General features: G+C 56.0%; 1 protein-coding gene across 1 annotated transcript in view; it reads right to left on the bottom strand.

The window, feature by feature from the left end:
* The window catches only part of DNAH1 (dynein axonemal heavy chain 1), an 87,805-nt gene that overhangs the window by 35,032 nt on the left and 25,631 nt on the right, over window positions 1–27,142 (bottom strand). Inside the window, exons 10-35 of the mRNA XM_017862462.1 lie at window positions 21,335–21,492; window positions 20,275–20,486; window positions 19,208–19,506; window positions 17,980–18,130; window positions 16,894–17,087; window positions 16,555–16,780; window positions 15,881–16,000; window positions 15,400–15,482; window positions 13,878–14,019; window positions 13,277–13,432; window positions 12,683–12,881; window positions 12,351–12,604; window positions 10,935–11,147; window positions 9,207–9,371; window positions 8,411–8,532; window positions 8,142–8,247; window positions 7,407–7,586; window positions 6,757–6,897; window positions 6,074–6,237; window positions 5,729–5,842; window positions 4,809–4,997; window positions 4,403–4,508; window positions 3,665–3,778; window positions 3,024–3,173; window positions 1,447–1,533; window positions 1,152–1,338 (exon numbers count right to left, since the gene is read on the bottom strand). Of these exons, the coding sequence (XP_017717951.1) occupies window positions 1,152–1,338; window positions 1,447–1,533; window positions 3,024–3,173; window positions 3,665–3,778; window positions 4,403–4,508; window positions 4,809–4,997; window positions 5,729–5,842; window positions 6,074–6,237; window positions 6,757–6,897; window positions 7,407–7,586; window positions 8,142–8,247; window positions 8,411–8,532; window positions 9,207–9,371; window positions 10,935–11,147; window positions 12,351–12,604; window positions 12,683–12,881; window positions 13,277–13,432; window positions 13,878–14,019; window positions 15,400–15,482; window positions 15,881–16,000; window positions 16,555–16,780; window positions 16,894–17,087; window positions 17,980–18,130; window positions 19,208–19,506; window positions 20,275–20,486; window positions 21,335–21,492 (4,232 nt within the window). The remainder of the gene's footprint in view (window positions 1–1,151; window positions 1,339–1,446; window positions 1,534–3,023; window positions 3,174–3,664; window positions 3,779–4,402; window positions 4,509–4,808; window positions 4,998–5,728; window positions 5,843–6,073; window positions 6,238–6,756; window positions 6,898–7,406; window positions 7,587–8,141; window positions 8,248–8,410; window positions 8,533–9,206; window positions 9,372–10,934; window positions 11,148–12,350; window positions 12,605–12,682; window positions 12,882–13,276; window positions 13,433–13,877; window positions 14,020–15,399; window positions 15,483–15,880; window positions 16,001–16,554; window positions 16,781–16,893; window positions 17,088–17,979; window positions 18,131–19,207; window positions 19,507–20,274; window positions 20,487–21,334; window positions 21,493–27,142) is intronic.

The raw sequence follows: 27,142 nt of genomic DNA on the forward strand, positions 1-27,142 counted from the left end.
AGAACTTGGCACAGAGTAGAAGCTCTGTAAATGCCAGCCATTCTTTCCACTGTGACCACCATTCCTTCACAGCCGTTGGTCAGGTGGTCAGCCTTCACTAGCTTGCTCAGTGTCAGCTGTCACGAGCCCCAACTTCAGCCCCGGTCTGCTGAGAGCACCACCTCAATTAAGTGCTGACTCCTATGAGCAAACTTCCTAGAGACAAGATCCTAGGGTCAGTCAGGAGCTATAGAGACAGCTGCCAGCAGGCAGAGGCCAGGTCCACGGGGGTAGGGAATAAATGCCTCCCTTTGGCCAAAGAAGGGTGGTCTCTGCCCTATTGGAGGTGCAGGAGGTGATCAGAGGAGGAAGCTTTCGAGCCGCATGTGGAATTGAAGCACAATGGAAGGCACCTGGGGACGCCTTGTAGGGCTGAGCAGGAGCACATCAACTGCCCGGGGCCCCAAGGAGGGCCCTGAGTGGCCAGGGTGACCGGCCATGGCTTCCCAGAGGAGCTCCCCCTGCAGCCCCACCAAAGGACCTGCTGGAGGGGGTGGCCGGCTAGGGATGAACTGAGACCCTCATCCTACTATGAGGGGTGAAGGTTCGGGATGAGAGGGAGTCTATTTGAGGGCAGTGTGTCCCACAGCCCTCCCAGACACGTGGTGGCCTTTGCAACAAGTCAGTGAAGGAAGGACCCAAATGTTCTTTCTTTAGCACGATGACGCCAGTAGTGTCACTCAACAAGGAACATGGGCAAGTCCCGCTAGTGGGGTGGAGCCAAGAGGCCTCTGGAAGAGGTGAGTGGTGGCTGTGGTGAAGTGGCCTGGGGTGCAAAGAACATGGCCTTGAAGCTCCAGTCACACCCCAGTGAGAGCCAGGCCCTAATGAAGCAAGGCCCAAGAGAAGCCTGGGGCTCTCAGCCCACACAGGAAGGAGGGCCTGGGAAGGGGACAATGCCTGCTTCCCCACCACCAGGAGGGTTTTGGTGGAGACTGGGCCAGGACATCTGCCCTGCCCCTGGATTGCTCGGTTGAGAGCCTGGGCCTGCAGCACACTTGGCCAGGTATGAGGGCCCCAGGGGCTGGACTGTCCTGTCTCTGTCTCCCTGACCTGGACTCCAAGGTGGCCAGGGCCAGCCCCTCAATGAACACTCAGGGCCCAAGGCTCACCCGCCACGTCCTTGAGGTTGCTATTCCTGCAGGCCTCGTGGATGGCCTCTTCCAGGATGCCATAGTCTGTGCCCTCCTCCTTGATGGTGGGAAACAGGTCGGACACGATCCCAGAGAAGAGCTTGAGGTCCTCCTGCAGGAACTTGGGCACATTCACGTCACGGATGGCCCGGAGGCAGATCAGCTCCTGCAGCAGGTGCCAGCCGAGCCTTCAGGGTGGTGGACCAGCTGCCCTCCAGCTGCCCAGGAGCCCTCCCAGAGTTCCACTCCTGGAGCACTGCTGGGTGGAGCTCACCTCATTCATGCTGGGGTTTTCTCGCTTGAGGTTTCCAGCAGCCGAGATCACAGTCTTCACGGCTCTCATCCCGAAGTCATAGTGATCCTGTCACCATATAGAAGGAGGCATAGTGAGCACTGTCCCTCTCCGAGGCTTCTGCCTGGAACACTCTGCCTCCCACCTGGCAGCTGGCCAAGTCTCATCACCAGCTCAGAGCACTTCCCTTGCAGACCTGCTGGGACCACCTACATGCCCAGCCTGGGCAGATGACCCTTCTTTGGGCTCCCCAGACACCCCGTACTTTACTGTCCCGATAGCCCCTCCTTTATCCGATACCCATCCTGCATCCTTTGGTCACTGTCCCAGCACATGGCCAGGGGCAGGGAGGCACTCTAGCTGTGCTGGAAAAGTGAACGAAGGAGTTTCCCATCTGTGCAACAATCAACTTGGCCTTGATGGCCCTTGAGCTTCCTTCTAGCATTCTCCCATAACATCTCTCCAGACCCATCTTTTTGGCCACAAGACAGTGGTTTTTTCCCTAGCCTGTTTCTCTTCATTACACAGTAAGTGTGTTGGAAATAGTTAAATTAATCATTCTGCCCCATGGTGCCCAACCAAGAGGGCTCCATATAGACCCAATCCATAGACTAGCATATGTTCCAGAAATCTTGGACTTGGAGCCGCATGAAGAGGCTGGGCTTGACTTTGGGTCATTTCTACTTGGGAAGGGTTGAGTGCATTTCCAAAACCATGTGGGATAGTTGCTCTGATTGGGGGTGCGGAGCATTTTGGAAAGAAGGGTGTGTGGGAGCGCCGGCACCTAGGAGTGCACTGTGATGAACTGCCGCTGCTTTTCCTGGTAACAGGCTGCATCTTTTCTAGCTCATAGATTTTGGTGGACTGCATCTGGCCAAAGATAGTACTAATTACCCCTGGCCACAGTCATTGGTGTTCATGGATGAGCAGGTGACCCAGAGAAGGCCCACTAGGGTGACACCAGGGATATTTTTCTGAAATCATGATGGAAAACAAACTAAGCTGCTAGCATGTCAGCCCAGAGGTGGGACTCGTCTCTGCTGCTGCAAAGTGGGGGCCTGCCTGGGAACCAAGCTGAACAGGAAAGCTCATCCACCAGCACTGCTGCCTGGGCCGCCCCATCTGTCCTTAGAATCTGGGCTCAGCACGCTGAGTGGAAGGATGGTGGTGCTGGGAGGCTCGGAGGGCCTGGTGTCCTACTCTGGTCCCCATGAGGCCCAAGTGCACTTGCTCCCCAGCCTGGGGTTCTGAAGCTCTTGGTGCCCTAATGATCGAGGCTCTTGCACCTGAACTAGCCAGATGGGCATCTGTTCCTGGCTCCCGCTCCAGCGCTGCTGTGTACTGCATGAGCCTGGTCAGACCTTTAGCTACCTAGGACCTCAATGTCCTCAACTGACAAATGGGCATGTAACTCCTATCTCCAAGGGTTGCTGGGAGAAGCCCACAAGGTAATGCCTGTAAAGCACCGGGCATAGAGCCTGGCCCTCAGCAGGTGCCCTGGAGGCTGGGAGCAGGCAGAAGTTCTCAGACCCTGGAACCCCATCAGGGCAGGACCGCACCTGGGAGCTGAGCTGCTCAGAAGACAGCTTGAAGGTGGTTGTGATCTTCTTAGCCAGCACACTGGCCTCATTAAAACCAAAGGAATAGAGGGAGATCTCAGCGATCATGGCGTAATCTGGAACCATCATGGCCACGGGTCGGAAGAGCGCCTGGGGCACACGGTGCACATGTGAATAGCAGACAGCTCGCTCCCAGAGCACCCTCTGCTTCACCCGGCCCTCCTCCCCAATGCACTGGGACTCTCTGCTGCATCAAGCCTGCCACAGCTGAGGCTTCCACTCCCCTGAGGCTGGCAGCTCTGCCATTAGAGTGGATCCTTTGTGTTGATCCAAACCTGCCCCCACATGACTCCCAGGAGATGCCCCTCTTGGCTCCTGTTTTCCTGTTTCTCCTGAAGGCCCAGGGCGAACCGGTCTCATAAGATTCCCCCTCCACACCACATCCCTAGGCAGCCTGACTTCTCCCATGCCCTGAGGACAAGTTTGAGGCCCTGAGGCCTCCCCTCCATGGCTAGGGGACTGCCATAGGGAATCACAGTCCCTGGAGTCCAAGCAATTGTGTTCTTGCATAAGTGACTTAGCCTCTCTGAACTCAGGCCAGAGCTCCGGTGCTTCCTGGGCCACTCTGGGCCTGCACTTGCCTTCAGATTGTCAGGTAGCTCCGTGCGGCCAGCGTAGCCTGGGTTCATGGTGATAAACACTGCACAGGATGGCACCAGTGGGATCTCCACACCCTCAAATATGAAGCGTTTCACCTGCAGCAGGAAGAGGCTGACTTGCCTGGGACTAGGGTGCCCAACCTTGTCCCCTCCTCTGAGTGGGCCCCTTGTCCCCTGGTGATGCTCCTGTCCTGGCTGTAGCTGGTAGGCCAGGCCTGGACCCCTGACCATGGGTTGGACCCTCTCTCAGGATCTGGCCTGAAACCTCAGGCCCCAGTGGCTGGCTACCCATGGCCTCCCAACTCCTGGCTTCAGGCCCTTGGAGGTCTCCACATCTCCTGCTTCCCACTCACTCCACCCCCAATTCCCCAGCCCTAAGCAAGCTCAGCCTGACTAGGGGAGTCAGGGAGGAGGTAACTGCCAGCCTCTCAGCTCTTGTCCCAGAACAAGGCTCCTGGCCGCCCTGCACGTAGCTAGAGAGAGGACTAATGCCTGGGGCTTTCCATAAAAGTCAGGATGTAACGAGGAGGGGACTCCTTCATCCCCCACAGCTTGGCCTGGGAGCTGCCCACAGACTGGAGTGAGGGTGTGCCCCCTGGGACAAGAGAGGCTGGACCCAGGGCGGACCCTAGCGCCTAGCTTCTCAGCCTGCAATGGGGAGCAGTATGGTAGCACGAACGTGGCAGATCCAAGGGAGTAGAGCGGCGCCCCCAGGCTCACCCGCTGCTGCTGCGCCTTCTGGATGGTGGTGATCTGCTGCGCCACCACAGACAGCACCTCAATGTCGATGCGATTGAACTCGTCGAAGCAGGCCCAGGCCCCGGCACTGAGTAAGGCCAGAACATCGGATGGGGCACACGTGTTCAGAGCCCAACCTCCCTCTGAGGGCCCCCTCCAACTCCACTCGGGAGGAAGCCCTCAGGGGCAATCTCCATCAGCTCAGTCTTCAACCCACTGCCACTCCCCACCCCAATGCCCCCGGGACCAACCCCTGATGCCTATTACCCCCTTCTGTCCCCTCCACCATCCTTTGAGGCCCCTCTCAGGCAGTGTCCTCACCTAGCCCTCCCCAAGGAGAGCTTGGCTGTTCTACCCCATCCTGTGCCACCCTCAGGCCCAGCCTCACCTGGCCAGCCCCTTGAAGAACTTGCCCATGGCCATGAAGTCAAGCTGGTCAGAGCAGTTGAACACAACGGTCTGTATGGCCAAAGCCTTGCCCAGGTCTTTGGTGGTCTCAGTTTTGCCTGTGCCAGCCGGGCCAGCTGGGGCACCCCCAAACTTGAGGTGCAGGGCCCCGGTCAGTGTCAGGTAGCACCTGCAGGAGAGCGAGGAGGTGGGCTCGGGCTGCACATAGCCTAGACACTCCCCCTTTCCTTGGAATTTCCTGTGGACTGGGGCCTCTCGCCCTGTTCCCCTTTGGGGGACCTGGGTGTGCCCAGCCCTGGCTCCGGGGTCAGGACTGGAGCCTGTGGACACCTGCCTAGCGCATTCCTTGTCCCATTTCACTGCCCTGCCCAACTTTGCCCAGGGACCCCTGGGGATGGCCAACATGTGGCCACACTTGACTTCCCTCGCTCAAAACACAGCTTGAAAATCCAGCTGGTGCTAGACACAGGCAGCAAGATGACATGACTGACTGAGGTAGGAGAGAACTGTTAGAAAAGGGCTCACCCATGATGTCTCTTAGCTCAGTTCCTCTGGCACATTAAAGGAGGAATGGACAGATAAAAACAGGAAAGCGCATACCCATTAGATGCTCACTGAGTGCCACACATGTGCTGAGAGCTCTACATGTATCAGCTCATGAAGTTCTCATTACCACCCTGAGGAGGCCTCAGAGGAAACTCAGGCACGGAGGCGTCAAGTCACCTGCCCGAAGTCACTCTGCTTGTGACGGGCAGAAATGAGGTCTGAGCCCAAAGCCCTTGGTCTTAACCCTGCTCTGCTCTGATGGACTAGATCACTCCAGAGTGGCCATGGTCCCTGGACTCCTGGGCCAGAGAGAACTGGAGGGAGGGTGGGAAGGAGCAAGAGGGGAACGCTCACCTGTCAGTGAGGGGCGTGATCACCAGCCTCCCACTGTTGCCCAGGTACTCGTAGCCATAGATGAACTCAGCATTCACAGCACGGATATACAGGTCGTTATTTGTCCAGTAGTACCTGGTGGTGCAGGGAGATGGGGGCCTGGCTATGGGTCTGTGGGCCACTGGGTAGGATATATAGTCAAGGAGAGAGGGCTCTTTTTGGGACTGAGGGCATCAAGGAACCCATGCCCAGCCTGTCCCAGAGCCTCGAGGACAGGGACCAGCTTATTGCTAACTGACTTTCCTCTTTTGCCCTGCCCCTTCCTGGCAGCTGGTCTGGCCCTGGGGGCACCCCCCACATCCTCACCTCAGCTGTGAGATCCACTCGAAGTCATTCACGCTGACCACGTTCTCCTGGATTAGCTTGCTCACCACATCCTTGGCGTGGACCTCAATGACGATTAGCGCTGACAGCACTGCCCGCTGCATACGGGACAGCTTCCCTCGCACCAGGGCCACCAGATCACTGAGCTGCAGTAGTGGGGGGCACTGTCAAACATCAGGGTACCACGAGGAGGCTCACCCTCCCCTTTCACAGAGGGTAGGCTTCCACCACGAACAGTCCCTCTATCCCGGGGGGCTCTGATGGTCTGAGTTGGGAGGGGAGCAGAGACCAGGCTGGGGGAGGAAGGAAGTAGAATGGAGGCACACGCCTGGTGTCTGCCTCCCTGCAGCATGTGGTGCTGTCTGAGCCCTCAATGCTGGGAGGGGGAGCCTGGCAAGGCGCCGGAGCACAGGGCAATGGGTACCTGCGGTACTGTGCAGGAGGGACCAGGTGCGTGGCTCCCTCACTGACCCTTGGGGAGGCAGCATCGCCTCAGGCCCATCCTTCCTGTGGGTGGCTGGTTGTGAGACACTCCCCTTTAGACCCAACCCTGGGCCTCTTCCAGGCTCAATATAGGAAAGAGCTCCTGGACTGGACTGGGACTGGGCTGTCCTATACCATGTCGGGGGTGGAGGGGAACAGACAGGGGTCCTCTTGACTCCAACCTGCTGGCAGAGCTGGGGGAACAGCCGGCTTCTGAGGTCACCAGCCTCCAGAGCCTCTGCCACCTCCATGGTCCAGTAGGTCTGGCACCCAGCGATGGCCACCTGGCCAGGCCAGTTCAGAACCCACTGGGTCCTGAGCATCTGGGAAGACAACATGGGCAGGCTGACCCGGACAGCTGTAGTCCCAATCCCATTCTCTCTTCTTCCTCTGAATGCTGTCTACGCTCTGGCCTTTCAGACTTGACTCCAGTTGTTGATGCCACTAGTCCCTCCAGAGCAGGGAAGCCCTTATGCTCTGGGCTTCTCGGGGTGGCAGAGATATCACTGAACTGACTCTGCAGGCTGGGGAGTCACCTAGAGCCCAGCTGCAGGTCACGGTCATGGGGCTGAGAGAAAGACTGCAGGAGAGGGCCCAGCCTGGAGCCTGGCACCCAGTGAATGCTGGGAACAGAATAGCCGTCCCGATGATCATTAGGAGTGAGTCTCACTTTCTGGAGTGTGTGCAGAAAGGAAAGACTTCAGAGTCCCTCCTGAACCCCCAGGGACCTCATGGCTGCAGCCTGAGGATGAGGCCGGCTGGAGCAGGAGAGCACTGAGAGTAAACAGAGGAGTGCAGGGGCAGAAGACTGTATGGGCTGTGGGAGGCTCACCGTGGGGTAGGCCCTGATGGCCCTCTCAAGGATGTCGTGCACACTGGCCTTCATGCTGCGCTCCACCTCCTGCAGCCAGTCCTCCACGTTGCTGGAGGGGTAGATGGAGAAGGACAACTGTACCTCCTCCCCCTCAGCCGAGTACATGTGCGTGATCTCCAGGTCCTCCTGGAACAGCAGCTGCAAGCAGTGGGGGAGCAGGAGTGGGGTCACCCCTGGTATGCCCAGATGTCCTGGCCACCACAGCCCCAGCGCTGAGCCTGCCCGGTGCCCTCCACCTCAGGAGGACAGCCCTGACTTCACATCCCCCTGAGAGTCTATCTTGGCTGGGCCTTCCCAGGCTGGATGGCCTGCCTTCTCCCCAGCAGTGTTCAGGCCCCAGCCCAGGCCTGGCATGAAGCAGGCTTTGGGGAAAGAGGCTGACTGCTCTGCATGTCCCCAGCCTCCCAAATAGATAAGGGAAGACAAAGCAGGTCACAGGCCTCTGGTCTCATGGGTTTTGCAGTGTGCTGGGGAGACAGGGAGCCCCTGATGAGTTGGAAATCTAGGGCCCCCAGCCCTGAACTGGAGATTCTGCAGTTGACCTTCCTCCCACAGGCCCTGGGGGTGTCTCCAAAGACCAGGAATGTCATTTGCCACATTTCCTGCTAAAAGGGCTCATCACAAAAGGAGAGAGGTTCTCCCTGGGAAGATGCCCCATGCTCCTGGCCCTGAGCCCCGGGCCCTGCTGCCCACCCGTGCGATGTTTTCGAAGCACTTGCGCAGGTGTGGCTGGACGGCCGTGGGGTCCTTTGTCTGCGACAAGATCTCTAGTAGTTCGTCATCTGACAGGAAGTAGAATCTGCCAGGGGAACAGGGGTGAGGAAGCGGGTCGTGCAGGCTCCCTGGGCCCCAGCTGCCCCAGCACTACGGACATCCCCGAACCCTAGCCTGAGCAGGGCCCTGGACGCCTCAGCCTCACGGGCAGACAGTGGTGGAGTGGGCATGGGCCAAGTGGCGCCCACCTGGGGAAGGCACTCCGCTTGGTCTCCAGATACTCGCTGAGGCCCTTCTGCACCAGGTCCAGAATCTTGTTGCAGTCCCGCAGGCTGTCGAGCATCCTCAGGTCGGAACACACATTGATCACCTGCAGGACCCGTGCCATGCACAGAAACAGGCAGTGAGCATGGTCCAGGTAGCAAGGCAGGCTCGTCCCAGAGCACTCACCAGCCAGTCAGCAGGGACTGGGGAGGAAGATGCAGAAAAATTCTCCCTGAACCAGTGGCTGCATCCATCAGCCCCACAGAAAAAATTCTATGGTCAAACAAGTTAGAGTTAAACAAAGCTAAAGAGTTTGCTTTGCTGCACAACTTGTCAGGGCTTCTAAAATGCTAATATGGGCCAAGCATGGTGGCTTACGCCTGTAATCCCAGCGCTTTGGGAGGCTGAGGCGGGTGGATTACCTGAGGTCAGGAGTTCAAGACCAGCCTGACCAACATGGTGAAACCCTGACTCCACTACTAAAAAAAAAAAAAAAAATCAGTTGGGCATGGTGGCACATGCCTGTAGTCTCAGCTACTCGGGAGGCTGAGGCAGGAGAATGGCGTGAACCCGGGAGGCGGAGCTTGCAGTGAGCCGAGATTGCGCCACTGCACTCCAGCCTAGATGACAGAGCAAGACTCTGTCTAAAAAAAAAAAAAGACCAAATCCTCAGTAAGCCAGCTGCCAGCTTTTTCTGTGTAGGGAGGGAAGAGACTAGGAGGCTATGTGACCAGGGCCCTTGGGGATCCCAGCTACCCCTCCCACCCCCATTGAGCTTGCCTCCCGGTTCTCATAGGCGTTCTTCATGATCTTCTTCCAGATCCGCTCCATGGTCTGATAGCGCTTGCTCTCCACAGGCAGCTGCCGGTTGATGTCCTCAGAGCTAAAGATGGGCTCCAGGTAGAGCCAGGACCGCTGACAGTTCAGCCACTCCTCCAGAACCTCCTGGGGAGAGGAGGGGCAGGGAGGGGTGCAATATGGACTGTCAGGGTCCAAGCTGGGGTTTGTCCCCATGACTGAGACATTTCACCCCACCAGCATGTTGGGCAGAGCACTGGACACCAGAGCCAGTGTCTACAGGGAGATTTCTAGATGGTGCTGTCATCTGTGGTACTCCAGGGAACAAAGAGGATACAGGGATGCCTGCCCTCCAGAGAAGTCCCACATCCCCACAGGACGCCCAAGCCTCCAAAGGAGCTGGGGGAGCTGCTCTTCCAAAGGAAGGAACACACCCACGCCAGCAAAGCCTGCAGTGATAGGAAAGACTTGGAGCCTGGGAGACAAACCAGCCTCCTTCCTGGAAGGACTTCTGGGTCCATGACCCCAGGATTCTCTGAGATCCAATGGGTCTTGAGTGTGAGAGTCCTAAAATACTCTCTGAAACATGAGTCCAAGGGTGAGACATCTTCAAAATGAGCCATTTCCCCCTTCTGCCTCCAAAATCCCAATTCAGGATGTATCTCTTGTCTTCTCGCATCAGCGCAAACTCATACACTCATCCATTTCTTCCTCATGGGATGGGGGTCACAGTCAGCAGTGTCAGCACTGTGCCAGGCCCTGGTGGGCACTAGGGGAAACAGAAGGGAACGCGGCCTGGTCCCTTCCCTCGAGGGGCCCACAGCCCACTAAGGGGCCAGTTCTGCCTCTGAATCATGGACCCAGCATGTGTAGTGGACTCCGTAAGAGGCACTGACAATGGCCTCGGTGGGAACCCCTTGAAGGAGGGTGAGGGAGATTTGGCGAGGCTGCTTGGTGCTGGGCCTTGGAGGAGATGGAAGGCGGGCATCGAACTCTAGGTCGAGTGGACAGCGTGAGCAGAGGGAGACCTGGGACAGTGCTGACCAGCTCGGGCATCTCTGGGTGGTCCAGGCACACAGAGGAGCCCTCCTCACTTGCTTCTGACCTTCACTGGAGGTCTCTGAACAGCTCCCAGGGAGGCCCAGGGAAGGGGATATCACAGTCACACCTGCAGGCTGGCCCTGGGACTGCCCTCCAGGGCTCTGTGGGCAGCCCTTGCCTCTGGCCTTGAGAGCCCAAGACAAGTACAGTCTCTGGTGGCCCAGTCCCCTCAACCAAGGTAGCTCCAAATGAGAAGAGAATGGAAGCTCAGGACAGGGTCAGAAAGGGCACTGAGGTGCTCTGGGGCCTTGTGATATCTGGCCCAGAAAGTGTCAGTAGGAGATCCTGGTTGTACCAAGCTCAGGCAGCCCTGGGGAGGCCGGCTGGCAGTTCTCAGGCCCATCCTCAGCCACATTTTGGGACCGAAATACTGCCCCTACACACCCTTATTTGCCTCATCCAGTAGCTGAACCTCATGGATGGAGAGCCCATCCTAGTTGCCCCCCTCTGAATGCACTGGGGCGGGGTCTGCCAGACAGCCAGGGCTGTGTGAATGGGGGCAAGGCACTGCGACACTTTGAACCCCACCCGGAGACCATCAGTGACACCTGTGGGCCGGGGTCTCTGAATTGGGGGAGCGATAAGGGAAGGACTGGGGGGAGGGCTGACCTGGGTCAGCTTCAGTTTGTTCTCCCAGGAGTTGATGCGCTGCTCAAAGGGCTTCTTGTAGGGTGAAAATGACATGCTCTGGGTCATGACGATGTGGTCGTCCAGCAGCTGCAAGGCCTCGTCCGGGCTCTTCAGGATGTAGGTGTCTGTCGCCTTGTAGGGCAGTACATTGAACAGGATGGTCGACCACTCCTTCTCCATCTTGTCCAGTGCCTGGGGGGACAAGCCAGGCTGAGTCCTGGGAGGGGCTGGTCCTGATGCTGTCTGACCAGCCCTGCCCAAGGAAGCAGCAGACAGTACCTGGCCATGACCTCCACATGGCCCCTCTGGCAAATACTCTCGGCTTGTCTGGCAACAAGTCCCATGGGAGCCCTCATCTGAATTCAGGGCCAATTCACTCTTTTTTTTTTTTTTTTTTTTTTTTTCTGAGGTGGAGTCTCGCTCTGTCACCTAGGCTGGAGCGCAGTGGCACAATCTTGGTTCACTGCAACCTCTGCCTCCCAGATTCAAGCAATTCTCCTGCCTCAGCCTCCCGAGTAGCTGGGATTACAGGCGTGCGCCACCATGCCCAGCTAGTTTTTGTGTTTTTATTAGAGACGGAGTTTCACTACGTTAGCCAGGCTGGTCTCGAACTTCTGACCTCAAGTGATCCACTGCCTCGACCTCCCAAAGTGCTGGGATTATAGGCATGAGTCACTGTGTTCAGCCCAGTTCACTCTTACACATGTGCTGCATGTGGTTGTACACACATGTTGGGAGGCAGCTAAGATTAGCAGGAGTGTGGGCGCTGGTCTCACCTCCGGCATTTACTGTGTCACCCTGGCCAGTTGCTGAACCTTTCTGAGCCTTAATTGATGTATGTTTGTTTTGTTTTGTTTTGTTTTGTTTTGAGACAGGGTCTCAGTCTGTCTCCCTGGCTGGAGTGCAGTGGCATAATCACCGCTCACTGCAGCCTTGGCCTCCCAAGAAGCTGGGACCACAAGCATGTGCCACCATGCCTGGCTAATATCTTAATTTTCTGTAGAGGTGGGGGTCTCCCTATGTGCCTAGGCTGGTCTCAAACTCCTGGGCTCAAGTGATCCTTCCTCCTCAGCCTCCTAAAGTGTTGGGATTTACAGGCGTGTGTCACTGCACCCGGCCTGACTCATCTGTTAAATTGAGGCTAATGCTATCAGCTCCTTCCTGGGGCTCTTGAGAGGAGTAACTGAAGAATAATAGCAATGGTGGACACTATCAAGAACTCTATGTGCATTATTAACTCACTTAATAGAATGCATCTCAATCCCTGGGCCTCGTGACCCCAGGGATGGGGCTTATTACTGTCATCCTCCCAAGTGGCTGTGGTTGCCAGAGCAGGAGGCCAGGCTGTCTGGCAGGGCCTGGCTGGGGTGGCTGGGCCCACTGGTGGTTGCCCACCTGCTCGATGGCGTACTCCTTGCCAGCCACCTCGGCCACCTTGCTGATGCTCTCGATATGGTCCTGCAGGTTCATCTCGAGGCAGCGAGCAAAGGTCAGGTTTGCCTTGGGCCTGACGTTGATGTTGATCTGGTTGGACAGTGTCTCCCAGTGCCGGTTCCGCATGCCAGGGTTGCGCAGTCCCTGGATCAGCGGGATGTATGGTTTGAACTCCTCGATGCGGGCCCGGATGTCCAAGGCCACTTCCTGGCAGGCTGCCGGGTAGGACAGAAAGGCATGAGAGGCAGGCGGCAGAGGCAGGGAGGAGGAGATCAGCCGGCTTGCCTCTCTACCTGGCATGTCCTTGAACTGCTTCACGCACTTGTGCATGGTCTTGAAGGCTTCAACCACGTTCTTCTCCAGCTGCTCGGCATCAATGGCAGAGAGGGGGTCATTCATCCAGCTCTCCGACCAGCGCAGCCAGTCAGAAGCTGTGGTCCAAAGGTCCAGGTAGGGCTGGAACTCCTTCACCATCCTGGAGAGCTTGTCATACTGCAGGGACAGGAGGGCAGGGATGGGGCTGTCCTGGGACACTCCCCAGTCTCTCTCCAAGCTGCCCCTTCTTGGGCCAGGTCCTCTCCCTCTCCCTTACTCCTGGCTGCTGTCCCTGACCCTGCCCCCACACACCTGGGCCTGGCCTCCCTTCTTCTCTTCCCACCCGAGATCTGGGCTCTGAGCTGTTACACCAGGCCTGGGCTGACCCTCAGGCCCCCTGCCTGGTACCAGGGGCCTCCTCAACCTGAGGGCCAGGGTTGGGCTATCTCCACTCTGCAGCCTGCTGGGTCCTGCCCCCAAATGCCAGAGCCCTGCCCCCTGGCAGCTGCATCTACATGAGATGCTTCCTCAAGCCTGGGGGGATGGGGGAAGGGTGCCTGCAGGAGGCCTACATTGGTGATGGGCAAGCCGAAGATGCGCTCGCGGTTGTTGTAGAGCATGGCCAGCTGTTGGCAGTCCTTCAGCTGCTTCTTGACGCGCCGCACCTCGTTGGCGATCTCGTGTGCTCGCGAAATCTCCACGTGGATAGAGAAGCCAGCTACCACCAGCTGCAGGCCAAGGAGCAATGGGTCAGATGCCCCTGCAGCCCTACTTGTGTCCACGCCTTCCCATGCAAACCCAGGGAACCAGAGGTCCCAGGACATCTACTCCTCTCAGTTCTAAGGAGATTGTTGTCCTGGAGTGAGCAGGTTCCTCACAGAAAGGCCAGGGGAGACCCAGGGCCCTGACACTGTGCCCACTGCCCAGTGGGCCACCAAGGACACAACAGAAGAGCTGAGAGCTTTACTACTCTAAATCTTTCTGGAGCTTGCTGCCTAGGCATCTCTTCGGCCTTTGGGTTCATTCTTTCAGCCATTTATTCATTCATCCATCTGCTCGCCCATCACATGTTGACTCAGCACCTCCTGAATGCAAGAAGTGAGGCCAGGCCCTGGAGAACTGTGTGTGTGTGTGGTGGGGGGTGTGTTCAGCAAGCCTGCAGCCGTGCCCCACCTGCAGCCCTTCCAGCTTCTCTTGGAAGTTGTTCTGATCCATGATCTGGATTTTGCGGAACTTCTCCTCATCCTCCACATGCTGCTGCTGCACCAGCTCTATCTGCCCAAGGATCTTAGAAGGCCAGTTGCTGGCAATCCATCTGGCCGGGATGGGGGTGGGGATTGGGAGAAATATTGCGGCTGAAGTGTTCGAGTGGCAAGGCCAGGCAGGGGCATCCCACCAGGCACCCAGGCAGCCAGAGAGAAGGGGGATCAGGAGAAATCCAGGCAGCTGTGGAGGCCCCTTGGGGCCAGACAGCTGGGAAGTGCAGGTGAGCTGGGAGGCACTACTGCCACCATCAGGGAGGCTGCCCTGCCCACTGGGAGCTGCAGTCTGCATCCAGTGAGATGCAGACCCAAGGTGCCCAGTGCAGTGACGGGGACCAAGGGGAAGTGAGAGGAGTGAGGCTGAGTTCCCCTCTTAAGCCTCAAGGGCCAGAGGGGCCTTTCCTCAGAGGAGGCAAAGCCACAGTTTCTAGCCAGGGCCCTCAGGCCAGCTGCCTTCAGGTCAGACCAACTCCCTTTGCCCAGCTGACATAGCGGATCTGTGGGATGTGGGGATTCCACCTGCAGCCGGCCTAGGGATGCTGACCCTGGGGGAGTTCCCCCTGAGCACCCGGGTGCCCTGTCTGCCAGTGTCTCCCTCTCCTGGGCAGGGTCCTGACGGTCCTGACTCCCCCAACACCTGTGAGGCAGCAGTGGGTGTGGGGTCTCTGGCGGCCTCAGTAAGGCTTGGTTGGAAAAGGGCACCTAAGGCTGTTTCCCACAAGGCTTTTGACTTGGGTGGGGACAAATGCCCCTCTCCAGGGACTGCCCACCAGGCTGAGCTTTGCCTCTCTCGGTGCTCCCAAGAACCCCAAAGGGCACCAGCCACAAACAGGAAACCCTAGGTCCACAGTAAAATACATGTGTCAGGCTGGGCGCGGTGGCTCACGCCTGTAATCCTAGCAGTTTGGGAGGGCGAAGCAGGCGGATCACCTGAGGTCAGGAGTTCGAGACCGGCCTGGCCAACATGATGAAACCCTGTCTCTACTGAAAATACAAAAATTAGCCGGGCTTGGTGGTGGGCACCTGTAATCTCAGCTACTCAGGAGGCTGAGGCAGGGAGAATCACTTGAACCCGGGAGGCAGAGGTCACAATGAGCTGAGATTGCGCCACTGCACTCCAGCCTGGGTGACAGAGCAAAACCCCGTCTCAAAAAACAAACAAGCAAAATGTGTGCCAGGCCATTGACAGCACAGAGACAGGGTTAGGGAGCCGCTGAGGCCAAGAGGCCCAAATGAATTCCATCTGCCCCACTGGCCACCTGGCCCTGGCTGGTCTCGGCCCACGTGTGGAGCCCTGGCCTCTGGAATCTCAGTGGGGCGTTTCTGGGGAGACTGTAGACTGTGGCAGCCGGGGTATGTGGGAGCCTCTGCAGCTCAGCAGCTCCCCTCACGCTCCAACCCGCACCTGGCATGGGGGTCAAGCTCCCACTCACTTGTCATTGAAGTCATCTGAGCTGAGGTTGTAGAGGAATTCATCCATGACCTGGTAGTCATCCATGACCTTCACAATACGCTCCTGCACAGACAGGTGCTAATGAGAACTGCACGTGTGCCAGAGAGGGGTGGGTAGTCGGAACCTGGCTCCCCAGAGAGACGGGTGCTAGAGAGGGGTTGCTCTCTTTCAGATCGGGGAGGCCTGGGGCAGGGAAGGAGGCCCAGGGTGCAAGGGCAGCATCAGGCTCAGGGTTCCAACAGCCATGGCAACCACACCTCCAGCTTCCAGCCCCCGACCCCCAGACAGCAGAGCTCTGAAGCCCCAGCTTACAACCCCCTAAACCCCATCTGTCCTCTGTCCAACTACCTCACCCTTAGCCTCCTGGGTCCTGACCTCCCAGCCCATGCCTGACCCAGCCCTCGGACTCTTAACACCAGCCCTGTGCCTCCCTGGCCCCAGTGCCCGTGTGCCTGCCTCACCTCCAGGCCCACCAGCCTCTCTGGGATGCCCTTCATCCACTCTCGCAGCTCAGCCAACTCCTCAATGCTGTTGGGTTTCTCATAGATCTTGCGGCTGATGCTGCGGAACTCCTCACAGATCTGGCAGTGGGAGGAGGCGCTGGGGAGGGCAGCGTGCTGCTCCCTTGCCTTCCCTCGCCTGCTCCTCCTCCTTGGTCTCCTGCATCTCCCGACAGGTAACTGTCCCCTCCCCCAAAACACCCTGCGGCCGCTTTCCAAGAAGGGTGCTCCTGGTGGGCTCCCTGGGTTGCTGAGGACTGTCAGTGGGGCAAGGGCGTGACTCGGCACACCTCACCCTCCCAGCCTCCTCCAGCCCTACCAACACACTCAGGGCTTCTGAGGCCTGCGCTCGAATCCCCTAGTTCCATGAAACAAGTCTGTCAAGGGTATCCTTCGTGAGGCTTCCCAGGCCTCTACAAGTCTGGGGAAGGAGGTGGAAATCCCCATTTCCTGGGACCTCCCATATGGGACAACTCCCCGCAGACAGGCAGGGATGGGGCACGGTGATTTCCAGCTCCTTCCCTTGGCCTGGGTGTCCGCAGATACCCCAGACCCTGCCTGGGGACATATTGCCGTGTATGTGAGGGTCCGTGTGTGCTGCTGTGGTCACTGAGGTGGGGCAGGTGGGCACTTACGCTGTCCACCTCCTTGTGCAGGTTCTTGGCAAGGATGTCCAGCATGGAAGTGGCCAGGGCCTTGCGCTTCTTGGACAGGCTCTGCTTGACGTTGTCAGTGTTGATGTAGAAAGGCCCAATGATGATGCTGCTGGGTAGCGAGCTGTCCAGGATCTCCTTCTCCTGCAAGTGGGTGAGCACCACCTCCCGCACCTCCTGGGCCAACAGGCCCTGCGTCTGGTAGGCTCTGAGGACAGTAAGCACACGGGAGGGGGCAGAGGACAGTGAGCAGAGTGGGCAGGGGATACACATGCAGAGACACACGGACACGCTCCAGCGCGCATGGGCACACGTACGCACTTGAGGAAGGAGGCAATGTCATTGTTGTTCAGCTCCAGGTATTTTCGGTACTCCTTGGCATAGGCCTGCAGTGGGATCATGGCCTTGGACACAGCACTGGCAATGGTGGCACGTAGCTCTTCCACCAGTGGCTCATGAAGGCCCACCGACTCCAGCAGGGGGTCACCGCTGACGAAGATGTCCTCCATCACCAGCTGCAGAGGGAAGGCATGGGGCAGGGTAGACCTGGATGAGCCAGGGGGTGAATGGGCAGAGGGGAGATGGGGAGTCCCCCTGAGGAGCAAGCAGGGGCAGGATGTGGCCTGAAGCCTAGTGGGCAGCAGGGTGCCAAACACAGAGAGTGGGGATGCAGGGGGAGGAGGGAGTTTGCTGTGCTGTCTCTTTACAAGGCCAGAAGCCCCTGTGAGGCCCACCAAGGGGCAGCATCTTCCTCTGCCTGGGCCTGACTCAGCCCAGGACCAAGGAAAGGTGCAGAAAAGACAACCGGGTGTTGAAGGCTCTGACTGACCAGCAAGGGAGACAAGAAGGGCTAGGGTTACAGGGGCTCTTGGGCCTGGAAGTGGGCTGTGTGCAGCTGGGCGTGTGTGCAGTGGCAGTGACTGGTGGGGACTTTGGACAGAGGGTCTGTATGTGGAAGCCAGCCCGTGTCCACCTCTGGAGATGAAGAGGGAGGCCAAGAGCTGGGTGGGATCAAGAGCATGGGGTCTGCATCAGATCTGGCTGTAGCAGCACAGGTCCAGCAAGCCCAGGGTTCAGATAGCAGTTCCGACACTTGGCAGCTATGCAATCTTAGGTTAGCTATTACACTTCTCCAAGCCTCACCTACAAAATCTGACACTAGCAGCTACACAATCTTAGGCTATTACACTTCTCCAAGCCCCACCTACAGAATGCGAGGGTTAATAGGTCACAGTGCAGCTTGTGATGAGCATTAAATGGGATACTTAAGAGTTACAGGGCTGAGCGTGCTGCCTGCTGGACAGGAGGCCTGTGATACAGTTGAACTGCGTCAGCACCCCGAACTCAGGGAGCCATCAGCAGCCAGGGCAGTAGGTGCATGGGGCCTGCTCAGGCTGCAGCATGTACCTTCTCCAGCTGGGGCACAGCATGGGTGGCCAGGATGCCCTTGTCAAAGAGGTTCAGCAGAGATGCCTCAAACTGCTCCAGTGGAGTGCTGTAGTGCACCCCAGAGCTGTCCAGCACCAGGTCCACAGTGAACAGGGGATTCTTCCGGGGCCTGCAGGCAATAGCGGGTTGACCGTGGGCAAAGGCCTAGGAGGCCTGTGTGCAGGGGCGGCCCTCTGTCCTTCCTGCCAGCGCTATGACTCTCAAGCCTCTCCATGTACAATGCTTGCCTTCTCCTTCCTCCCAGACACCTCCAGGTTATCAGACAGGAAGACCCAGACCAACCAAACAGGTTCCTCTGCTCCTAACATGCCCCGAGGTCCACAAGCACCACAAGAGAGGGAGGCTCCCAACCCCTGTGCTGAGGTTGCCAGGGCCTAGGCATTGTGGCCCCCACACTCTCTCTGGGAGCCCATCTTCCTTGGCTTCGCATCTCCGTTACGCAGCAAGAACCAAGCCTGGATCTCAGCTGGGACCCTCTGATGGTTTCTAACTGTACTTAGAATAAATCCAGCCCCCAGCTCAGACTTCAGGAGGCCCCATGAGATCTGGCCTGGTCCCTGCGAGCTCTCCCACTCCATCCTGAGCAGCCCTCCCTCCCCTCACCAACTCCAGCCACACTGGCCAGCCTTTCCTTCCTCAACTGCGCCAGGCCCATCCTCCCCTCGGTGCCTCCACCCATGCTGATCTCTCCGCCTGTACCTGCCTCCACCTCGCATCGCCTCACAACTTGTTTCTTCTTACATCTCAGGTCTTGGCACAGATGCCACCTCCTCCCTGACCCCCTGGCAAAGGCCCACCCCCAGTGTCCACTATGGCCCCTGCCAAAACCGGCAATGACTATATATTTATCTGCTTGCTGCCTGTCTTTCCCATGAGACCAGGGACTGGGCCTCTCTTGTTCCCTTAGAACCATGCCTGGTTCACGGCAAGTGCTCAAAGAATATTTCTGCACTGAGTAACTCAATGATCGAGTGAATGAAGGTCACCAGAAGCAATGCAAGCCAGGGTCGGTGGGACATTGTCCAGCAGCCTGCAGGGAGCTCAGCTCTGGCTCTCCCTAATGCCTGGGACCTGGCACGGATGGGCACCCTGGCCCTGGTCCTCGACCCTGCTCCATCCCAACCACTGGGGCCTAGCAAGGAACGGTTCTGGTGTCAAGAGGTGCCTCTGCCCAGCTGGGCCCCACCTGTAGGGGCTGTTAATTAAGTCGTCACCCCAGACCATGTCATCGGTGCAGTTAAGTACGCTGCAGCAGGCGTCACTGATGAACTGTGAGAAGCTGGCAAGTGAGTCCTGCACCAGGAAGCGCAGCGTGTCCTGCAGCATGTACTTCACCAGCTCCATCAGCTTGCGCAGCTTGGACATGAGGTACACCTCCCAGTTGGTCTCGTAGAGGTTGTACCAGCCCTTACTCATGTCACGCAGGCTGCTGCGCATGGCCACCTTCAGCGAGCTGATCCAGCTGTCCTTGAGGAACATCTGTACCTGGAGTGGCCACAGGCATCATCACATGGCCACCCTGGTGGACCCACCACCTATAGCTGCACTTAAGGACTCTACCACCAGGGCGCTTGGGGTGGCTCAGGGCTCATCTGACTGCAGAGGGATGTCCCCTACCCCAACTTATTGCCAAGCCCTGCCAACCAACAGCCTCATGTGACCCTGGGGGCTCAGGGCTGCTGGGCGGGGAAGGAGGGAAGAAAGGAGGGACGGAGGAAGGACAGGGCAGCAGAAGTGGGACTTTCCCTCCAGGCATAAGAGAGAGAGACCCAGAGAATGAGATGAGAGAAGCAGAGAGACAGAGAACAAGACTAAAATGGGCCAAGAGGGAAAGACACAGAGAATGAGGCAGAGACACAGACAGAGACAGAGTGGAGTACGGAGGGAGTGCACCCCCACCTCCCTCATACCCCAATCCACAGGTCAACATGGGGGTGCCTGAGGTTCCTGCTCCCCCTTCTAAGACAAGGGATCTGCTTCAGAGGCAACCAGAGTTGGGATGGAAAGGGATTGGAAAGAAAGCCTGCCCTGGTTTTCCCTTTGTCTCCAAGATGAGCCGTTATCCTTGGTCCCCACCCCAGCCTCCAATAAGGTCTAGGAAGAGGCTGAGGCCAGGTTTTGAGAAAAGTAGGGGCTCACAGCCTCACCACGTGACCCACTGACCCTGGCCTTCTGCTGCGGCTCAGAACTGTGCCTGCCAGCTCCAAGGGTCTGCCCTGCGCTTGCCCCTCTGTGCTCTTGATGCCCACAAACCTGGGAGAAGGTCTGTGACTGGATCTGCTCAAACTCCTCCAGTCGGCTGTACTTGGAGAGGCTTGAGTGGAACAGGGACATGGTGGTCACCTTGTTGCACTCGGCCCTCACCTTGCTGAGGGCCGTGATGACCTCTGGCCGTGTGAGCAAGGACACGAAAGTGAAGTCCTCCTTCTGCTCCCGGAAGTGGTACTTGGGGACACTCACCAGCCCTGCAGGGGTAGGGGCCAAGGGCCAGGATCAGACCCTGCCTGGCCAAACCAGGGGACAGGACAGATTCACAGGGTGCTTGACGGAGGGCTGTGACTCCTGCCTTCTCCCTGAAGAGTGACTGGACTTCCCAGAGCCCCGCCTTTCCTTAGTTTGCCAGAGTGGCGCTACAGCTCTTCAGTGAGGTGCCTACTCTGAGATGGGTGAAGGAATTCCTTCCAGGACCCCCTAGTCACAGGCTCCTCTGAGAAGCAGATGAGAACTGAGAACCCTCTCCTCATCCACTCCTGCCCGTGCTGCACACAAGCTCAAGGTCTGTCCACAGCCTGCCCTGGGGCACCAAGGAAGGAAAGGGTGGGTACTAGGACCTCTCGGAATGCCCACTGTCCATACCCCAGCTTGCGTCCTGAGTACATGACAAGCAGGAAGCTGAGTCTAGGAAGGCTGGCAGGTGAGTTGAAAGCAAGGAGGGTTCTCGGGCCCCAGGGTCCTGCTCTGAGACTCAGTCTCCTCTCTTGCTACTGGAGGAAGAAGGACTATCCTCTAGGTCAGATCAGCAGAGCCCCTTCCACCTACTGCTGCAGCATAGTTTCCTAGTACACATTCACCTTGCAACTTCTGTGCTATTCCCACTAATATGTTCAAAAACAGCCTTCTTCCCCTTCCCCCAGTCCAGAGCCCTCCAGGCAGCAGGGAGAAGTGAGACAAGTGCTGGGGACATGGGAAGTGCAGGGAGTGTCGGGCTGATGATGTCCACAGTGGCAGGGCAGACAATCCTGGAGGGGAAGGTGGGAGGGGGCTCTGGCCAGGTGGATGGCCATGGGGCCTGTCTTGGTCCAGTGACCCTCACCTTGCTCAGGCACCTGCTCCTCCTCCTTCCTGGGGAGGGTCACGTAGGAGAAGGTCTCGGGCTTGGAAGAGACAATGTGGTCAAAGTTGATTTTGTTCATGCTGCGCTCATAGTCCAGGCTCACTTCTCTGGCGAGACCGCTGAGGTGCTCTAGAATCCTGCCCATGGAGATGGGAGATAGGGGAATCAGGGGCTCCACACCCTGTGAACCCCAGCCAGGGCCCAGGCTCTGCTCTGGCAGGGACCTGGGGACACGCATTTAGGGCTTCCCCTCTGGATTCATGGGCACATCCCTGCCCGGCCCTGAGCCACTAACATCCAAGTGTGCCTCCCCTGCTTCTTTCATGCCCCTTGTCCCCATTTTCTGTCCCCCATTTTCTGCCCCTTGTCCCCATTTTCTGTTGTCAGTCTCTGGGAGCCAAGGCAGGCCCCAAAGCAGTGGGATGGGGTATAGGAAGTTCTGGGCCTAGAAGCCTCAGAGAACTGCCACTTACTGCCTGTACCTACCCACCTCCCCCGCCCGCTGCCCCATGGCTCAGTGGAAGATGCCTGCCACTGAGCTCCTTTGCTTTCACTGAGCAACCACGGCAGCACCTGGAAGGTGCTGAGAACTTAGGATGTGCAAGACCATGACTGGGCCTGAGGGTAGGTGACCCCTGCACTTCACCCTGAAACTAGGCTCCGAGATTGGAAATCAGCAGACCTGGCGTGAGTGTGCACACCATCTCCCCCGTCCTCACACAGGCAGACCCCTTGGAGGCCATTTCACTCACTCGCTCCCTTGCTCATTCGCTCACTCACTCCTCAGCACATGTTGCCTATGCCGCTGTGTTCCGGCACCTGGCTTGCTCAGGCCTCATCTGAGCCAGCCAGTGTCTCCATCCTTTGTGGACAGCCCTTTCTGTTCCTTGAGTTGGTCTCTTCCATTGATCTCTCCCTCCCTCCCACCTCTGCCACCACTGAATAGTCCCATCAGCCCTGGTAATGGCACCACAAGGGAATCTCAGTTTACCGCAGCCCACACTTGCACCAGAGCTGCGGGATGTTGGAGAACTTCACAGGCAGGGGACTGGTCTCACCTTCAACACACCCTCAACCTGACCTAGAAATCCACTCACTCCCTCGGAACCTGGAAAAGACTCTTTCTCACCTTCTCTGCCAACTCACAGACATGCCCTCCCTCACTGGGTGAAGTCCCTCGAATTTCATCTGGAACTCAGAAGCCATTGGACAGAAATGACCACATTTTCGCACCCCGGAATCTCCCTGCCTTCTGCCAGGGTAGAAAACATGCCCTGCTCACAGGAAGAGCCCAGCAAGTTTCCCTTCATGGGAGCCCCTCTTTTCAGCCACCTCAGTCTCTTTGCCTTCCCTCCCACGCCCTCCCAGGGGTCCCCACACACTCCGGTGTGTCCCACGTTAGAAACCGCCCCTTGACTTCCTTCCCTCCCTTGACTTTATCTCTTTGTGTTTCTTTACGGAAAAACTGGTGTGCTCACTTCTTCCCATCCTCATCTCTCCTCTTGCTGCCCCTGAGACTGCTCCAGGCTCCGCCTCATCTCTCAGAGACTTGGCATAGTGGCTCCCTCCTACTCTGCTGCACCGCTGTCCTCATGGAGCTTCTGGGACACCCTTCCCCTGGATCTTCCTCACCTCCCTGACTTCTAAACATTGGCCTATGCCAGGGGTCCTGAGACCCCTCGTCTTCCCCAGCTACACCACCCACCAAGTGAACTCCTCCAGCCTCGGACTCTGAACACCACCTATTCTATTCAGCCAGAACCCTCACACCTATCTGCAGTTCTCTCCCCTCATTTATCCACCAGCCCACTCAACACTGACACTGGATGCCTCACAATGTGTCAGAACTAGCATATCGGAAAGCAAGTTCTTCATTTCTGTCCATGCCCGTCACTCGCTTGCCCCCAACCCCCACTAGCCTCCTTGTCTCTGAACAGCAGTGCACACACCCTGCTAATCAAAGCCCTGGGTGGGGGGTCCCTGGTCTCTTCCCACTACTGGATGTGCAACACCATAACCGGACCCGAGGGTGGGTGACCCCTGCACCTGATCCTGAAATTGGGCTTTGAGATTGGAAATCCCCAGACCTGGGGTGAGCTTGCATTTAGTCCATTAGCAGCTCCCATTGGCTCCACCTCTGAGGAAACCTCAAATACATCTGTTTCTCCCCTGCTACTCAGCTACTATTCTGGTTCAAGCCACCATCATGGTCTCCGGCCCTGATTATGGCATTAGTCTCCTCGTTGACCTCCCTGCTTCCATTCTTGCCCCCTACAACTCATTCTCCACTTGAGTTGGAAAAATATATTTTAAACATGTAAATAATCGGCCACTCCTCTGCTCACCACCATCCATGGCTTGCACAGACTGTCAGCCTGTGGCCACATCTCTGCCCCTGCATGTGGTCCAGCCTCCCCGACCAACATTTCTCTCTCTGCATCCCAGCCACAGTAATCCTGTCCTGCTCCTCAAGTACCACAAACTTGTCCCTACCTCAGCCTCAGGACTGCTGTTCCTTCTGCCAGAATCCTCTTCTTCCCTTACTTTTTTAAACCTCAACTCAAATGTTATCACCACTATGAGGAAGGCTTTCCCTGACCGCCTAATATAAAGAAGCCCTTCTGAGACATCTCTATTCCCTTCTCTCACTTGGTCTTCACAGCACTTATTAGAACCCTAAATCACCCAGAGTTTTCATTGTCTGTTTTTCTGGCCAGGCTGAGAGTCCCTAGGATGCAGGCTCTTTGTTGGAAATGCTCACTGCTATGTCCCCAGTGCCTGGCACAAGACGGGTACTTCCACACATGGCTGCTTGCTGGCCTGACATCCACTCCCTCCCTTCTTCCTCAGTTTTGTTCTAGAATTCCATCTTTCCTCACTTAACTCCGGGGAAAATGACTACAGCCCCAGTTCTGGGGGTACATCTCAGCTAGTCCAAGCCAATCGTGGTGGAACTTACCCCGACTGCAGTTGGTTTAGGAGTGGGAGCATGTCCCAGTTATGATCAACCACTGATGCAGAGATATGAAAGTCAAGCCCTCTGCAGTGAGCTAAGATTGCTCCACTGCACTCTAGCCTGGGGGACAGAGCAAGACCCTGTCTCAAAAAAAAAAAAAAAAAAAAAAGTCAAGCCCTCTTGTTCTGGCTCCCTCCAGCACAAATTCGGTGGTGCCATGCTTGCTCCAGAGTTTCCCACAGGAACTAGACTTCTCAAACCATATTTCACCAGCTGCTTCTTCTATTGTACCCTCTGCTTCCTTCACTTCCTTGTAGATTTCTCCTGAGAGGATTTCATCAATCGCTTGCACAAGAATCCCCAAATCAGGGTCTGCTTCTAGGGCATCTAATTGAAGACAACCCTTGTTGTGGTCATGAAACTGCTGCTGCCATCTCGCCTGAAGATGAAGCCAGCATACACTGCAGACAGAGCCCTGATGCACCAACCTTGGTGTGTCCTGCATTAGTTTTCCTGCTACAGGTACAGGAATGCACTTCCCTACTGTCTAAGCCAATCTGAGACCAGCATCTTTTATACTTAAAGCCAAAAACATTATAAACTGAATAAAATTCAAGAAACAGAATTCTGGACAGCCAAGGTAAGGTGGCTACATCGGTTCAAATTTCCCAACACACCCTAGGAAGGAAGGAAGGAAGGAAGGAAGGAAGGAAGGAAGGAAGGAAGGGAGGAAAGGAGGAAGGAAGGAAGGAAAGAAGGAAGAAAGGAAGGAAGAAAAAGCGAACACTACCAAAACCCACACCTTTAGCACAACTAGAATAAGCAGAATGCCTAGACTTCAAATTATCTTTAAATTAAATACATAAACATCTATCTCCAGTGAGCTGTCTCTCACACTCTTGCTGCAAGTTTTCACAGAGAACAAGGGTAGTCTAAGAAAAACTGCAGAAAAGGGAAATAGTGGTAACCCCAAGATAGAGCTAAAATCCTACCAGAGGTCGGGCACAGTGGCTCACGCCTGTAATCCCAGCACTTTGGGAGGCTGAGGTAGGTGGATCACCTGAGGTCAGGAATTCAAGGACAGCCTGGCCAACATGGTGCAACCCTGTCTCTACTAAAAATACAAAAATTAGCCAGGCGTGGTGGTGAGCGACTGTAGTCCCAGCTACTTGGGAGGCTGAGGCAGGAGAATCATTTGAACAGAGAGGGCAGAGGTTGCAGTAAGGCAAGATCGCACCACTGCACTCCAGGTTGGGTGACAGAGCAAGACTTCATCTAAATAAATAAATAAATACATAAAATAAAATAAAATCCCACCAGAAAGAGAAAGTAACCCAGGCTGCGCACAGTGGCTAATGCCTGTAATCACAGCACTTTGGGAGGCCAATGTGGGTGGATGCATTGAGCCCAGGAATTCGAGACCAGCCTGGGCAACAAAGTGAGACCCCCATCTCTACAAAAAATTAAAAAATAGCGGGTGTGGTGGCACATGCCTGTAGTCCCAGCTACCAGGGAGGCTGAGGCAGGAGGATTACTTGAGCCCAAGAGTTTGAGGTTGAGTTAGCTGTGATTGCGCCACGGCACTCCAGCCTGAGTGAAAGAGACAGACCGTATCTCAAAAAAAAGAGAAAGTAACCCTAACTGTAAAAATACTGAAAAAAAGCCCAGGTAAATCAGAGCACTTACAACAAGGAAGGGACTTAAGGACATCCAATTCAAGGCAGTATTCTTTGAAAGGCATGACTTACAGGACAGGAGGTAGAAGGAAAGAGGTCCTTTGCAGACTGGAGGGTAAGGGAAAAGAAGCAAAAGTAAAATTTTGAGTTCTGCAAGATAAGAGGACAAAAACCGTGGAGGACCCACATCCCTCTCCCCAGCACGTATGTACAAACACACACACACACACACACACAGCGCATTCTAAAAAAAAAAAAAAAAAACTAGTGTGCAATACTGACAGAGGAGGGCGCCTTTGAACTAGAAAGCTTGCAAATCACTCCAAATCCTGAAATGAACAGGTGAAAGCTGACTACATTTGCTTCTATAAGAAAAAGAGAGCATCTTTCAGCTTTGTTTGTACATTTGAGAAGATGAGAGCATCTTAACTGATAAAATTCCCATCACCCTTAAAAAAAATAAACAAGGACCCAGCAGAAGAAAACTGTAACAAACACTTCAGCTAAATAGCCTTAAACAAGTGTTTGGGCATCTGAAAAACCAGCTTGAATCAGAAATTCAAAAATAAAACATATAAATGGACAAATGTCGGTAAGAAAAGAGACTTCCTTAAGCTCAAGGAAAAAGTAGAAAATAAAATTATCTCGGGGAGGAAGGTGAAATTACAAGGTGCCCAAGAGAAAACAGAGTCAAATCAAAGCGTAATGAAGTAAATTAAAGAAAGGCAGGATATAACCAAGAGAATAAAAACGAGAGAAAATAAAGGAAGTAAAAGAAAGAAAATAAAATTGTTAAAAATAAATGAAATTAGAAAGAAAGAACTAAAAAGGGCCAGAAACTGGTTGAATTAAAAGATAGGCAAAGAAGCAGCAATACATAAAAAGATACATATATAGAGAGATATATAGATACATAATGGAATCTTTGATGAAGAAAAACAAAAGAATGGAACAGAACCAAGATTTAAAACTGCAATTCAAGGGAATTTTTTTTTTTTTTTTTAGACGGAGTCTGGCTCTGTCACCCAGGCTGGAGTGCAGTGGTGCAATCTTCGTTCAATGCAAGCTCCACCTCCCAGGTTCAAGCGATTCTCCTGCCTCAGCCTCCCAAGTAGCTGAGACTACAGGCGCCTGCCACCACCCCTGGCCTTTTTT

Source organism: Rhinopithecus bieti, unplaced genomic scaffold (assembly GCF_001698545.2).
Source record: "Rhinopithecus bieti isolate Rb0 unplaced genomic scaffold, ASM169854v2 scaffold_64314, whole genome shotgun sequence".
NCBI lineage: Eukaryota > Metazoa > Chordata > Mammalia > Primates > Cercopithecidae > Rhinopithecus > Rhinopithecus bieti.